General features: G+C 38.3%; 1 protein-coding gene across 1 annotated transcript in view; it reads left to right on the plus strand.

The window, feature by feature from the left end:
* Window positions 1-3,016, plus strand: part of rfx3 (regulatory factor X, 3 (influences HLA class II expression)) — a 39,572-nt gene that overhangs the window by 6,590 nt on the left and 29,966 nt on the right. Inside the window, 2 exon segments of the mRNA XM_016554071.1 lie at window positions 1,339-1,463; window positions 2,673-2,764. Coding sequence (XP_016409557.1) covers window positions 1,344-1,463; window positions 2,673-2,764 — 212 coding nt within the window. The 5' untranslated portion in view covers window positions 1,339-1,343.

A 3,016-nucleotide genomic window follows, 5' to 3' on the forward strand; every position in this document is an offset into this window, starting at 1 on the left:
ACCTTTTGGGATATCGCATAAAAAAAAAGCTGGATGGAAACGCATAGATGTGCATAGATTCTAACAATGCGCATAAAAAACTTATGCGCTCAACTAAGTAGGATAAATTTCTTATCCGGTAAGAAAACATGTGCATAAACTACAACGTAAACACTTTTACAGAATAAATTCCTTTATGCGCATCAAAAAAAGACATGTGACTTTGTGATGGGACAGCAGAAAACTGGACCGACCAACGGACCGATCTCATTGCACAGCATCTGAAATCCGAGTTTTGTCATTCTAAAATGCTTGAGCAAAGTCTCGTCAAAGTGCTTCGTTATAATTAACTCCCAGAACTGCGTTCCCAAACAACAGGCTCCGAAAATAAGATAGCATGACCGCGTTTCGTCTGCAGGCTCTGAAGCTCGTGATTTATTGTATACACAAATTATTAAATACAGTGCCTTCTCCTGCTGCAGCAACTTAAAGTTAACTCTTTCCCCGCCAGCGTTTTTGAAAAAAGTTGCCAGCCACCGCCAGCGTTTTGGCTGATTTTCACAAAATTTTCATGGCCCCAGAATATTTTGTTGTATGAATATCTGAACTTGCAATACATCAAAATAAAGATCAGACCCTCTACTTTCAAACAACAACAAAAAAAGTTTTATTCTAGCTTCAAGCATTGTTTTTTTTATCAACACTTGAATGTAGGTAGGTTTCATAAAAAAAAGCAACATTTTGAGCAAAAAGCTGAGAAAATCGAATTTTTATCAAACACTACATCTGGATCATATTCAGTAATATTATCAAAGCAAAGCTGCAGTAGATGGCTTCCATCTGCGCTCCCAAAGCTTCACAGACCTTTAACACTTTCTGGATCCACATTTCACTCGCTAGCGTTAGACAGGTTTCATTTATACGCGGTTAGTGTTGATGATCGCATTGTTTTTCATATGCATATGCTTACATATGAGAGCGCTGGTTTCTGCGTCTTCCTGGTCTGTGTTTTTGATCGGCACTTTCTAGACTCATTCAGGAGATGCGTAATAGCGCCCCCTAGCTTTTAACAGTGGAAACACTGAAAATTCTGTGTTTGGCAGGAAAGCATCGTCTCTTAATGGAAAATTCTGTTTGGTGGGGAAAGAGTTAATCAGGAAGTGACGATTTTGTTCTCTTCAACTCACTGGATGGAAACGGTGCTTTATTCTCAGATGTTTTATCCGATATTCCAATTTTGCGCATAAGTTTAATTCATAAATTTGGAAGGAAATATATTACTAGTGCTCAAACCTCTAGCACTAAGTGTTAAAGTTAGGTGATGCATTTGTGAATGATGGTGATTTTGGTGTCTCCAAGGCGCCATGCAGACCCCAGAGGCAGGCGCTGACTCCACATCCAACGTGCCGCTCCAGACCAGCGTGCCTGTGCCGTCTGCGGTCAGTGCCCAGCAGGTGGCGTCTCAGGTGCCAGTCCAGCAACAGGTGAGGCAGCCCAGATGAGTCTAAAAGCTATTATAGTTCAGCCAAAAATGAAAATCGGCTGAAAATGTGCTCACCCTCAGGCCTTCCAAGATTAGGATGAGTTTGTTTCTTCATCAGATTTGTAGAAATGTAGCATTGCATCAGTGTCTCAGCAATGGATGCTCTGCAGTGAATGGGTGCCGTCAGAATGAGAGTCCAAACAGCTGATAAAAACATCACAATAATCCACAAGTAATCCACAGCACTCCAGTCCATCAGTTAACATCTGGAGAAGACAAAAGCTGAAACAAATCCATCCATCACTGTTCCTTCCGGCTAAAATAAGAGTCCTGCATCCATAATATTGTGGACAATTTTCAGCAAATTGTCATTTTTGGGTGAACTATTCCTTTGAGGTGATGCTGTGGTAGATGGAGCTTCCTATATATCTCTATTATATTTGCTAGAAAACGCAACAAACATATGAGAGAAGAGTTAACCAGTTCACAAACAAATGAGCCATGTTTTTATTTGTATTTTAACTTAAAAAAAGGGCCAGAAAAATTTTGGCTGAATTGTAAAAAAAAAAAAGTTTAGTTTTTTGTTTCCACAGTTAATAACATCTGGTTTTACAGTCTTTTATGTTTTCATCTTTAAAATATTTAATGTGCATTTATAACACTATAGTTTGTGTTTTGACTTTGGCATTAAATTGTATGAGTGTTTCTAATACAAAAGCTGACAGATCGATGGCAAATTTGATCAATCTTTCCACAAATCTTTCTCTTTTTTTTCTTCATTTGGAAAGTTTTTTTTTTTTTTTTTGCTATTAGGGCAAATGGGAATGTAAAAACTATATTTGTTGTAGTACATTTACTGTTATAGAACTTTTTCTAGCTATGACGACTTCAGCTTCTGAGAGCCATGGAAATGTGAAAAAGGTCTATTAGGGCAAATGGGAATGTAAAAACTATATTTGTTGTAGTACATTTACTGTTATAGAACTTTATCTAGCTATGACGACTTCAGCTTCTGAGAGCCATGGAAATGTGAAAAAGGTCCATTAGAGTTTTTCTGTTTGGATCTTGATGAAAGCATAGTAAATGTAATACACTGCTGTTTGCTTTACTATCATCTTGCAAAGCTGCTACTGAAGCCGCTTATTTATATATTCTCCCGTCTTTATGGAGGCGTGAGTCACTCTCGGTGTAATTGTGTCGTGTGTTTCAGGCGCAGACTGTTCAACAGGTCCAGCATGTGTATCAAGCACAGGTGCAGTACGTTCAGGAGGAAAACAACAGCGTTTACACCAACGGAACCATGTGAGTGTGTTTATGAGCCGTGAATGCGTACATGCTCCCTGATGTGATTTCTGAAATGCATGTCAGAGCCGTGGCTTTGTAATTAGCACACATGCTGATAAGTGCTTTAGGTCACCATTAAAATGGTGCAAAATGCAGAATTAGTCCCTCATACTGCCATATATATAAAAAAAAAACAAGGGTTACATGTAGGGCTGGGCGATATGGCAAAAAAATAAAATCTCTTTTTTTTTTTTTTTTTTTTTTTTTTTT

The sequence above is a fragment of the Sinocyclocheilus rhinocerous genome, unplaced genomic scaffold, assembly GCF_001515625.1.
Source record: "Sinocyclocheilus rhinocerous isolate Xijiao unplaced genomic scaffold, SAMN03320098_v1.1 scaffold15, whole genome shotgun sequence".
Lineage (NCBI taxonomy): Eukaryota > Metazoa > Chordata > Actinopteri > Cypriniformes > Cyprinidae > Sinocyclocheilus > Sinocyclocheilus rhinocerous.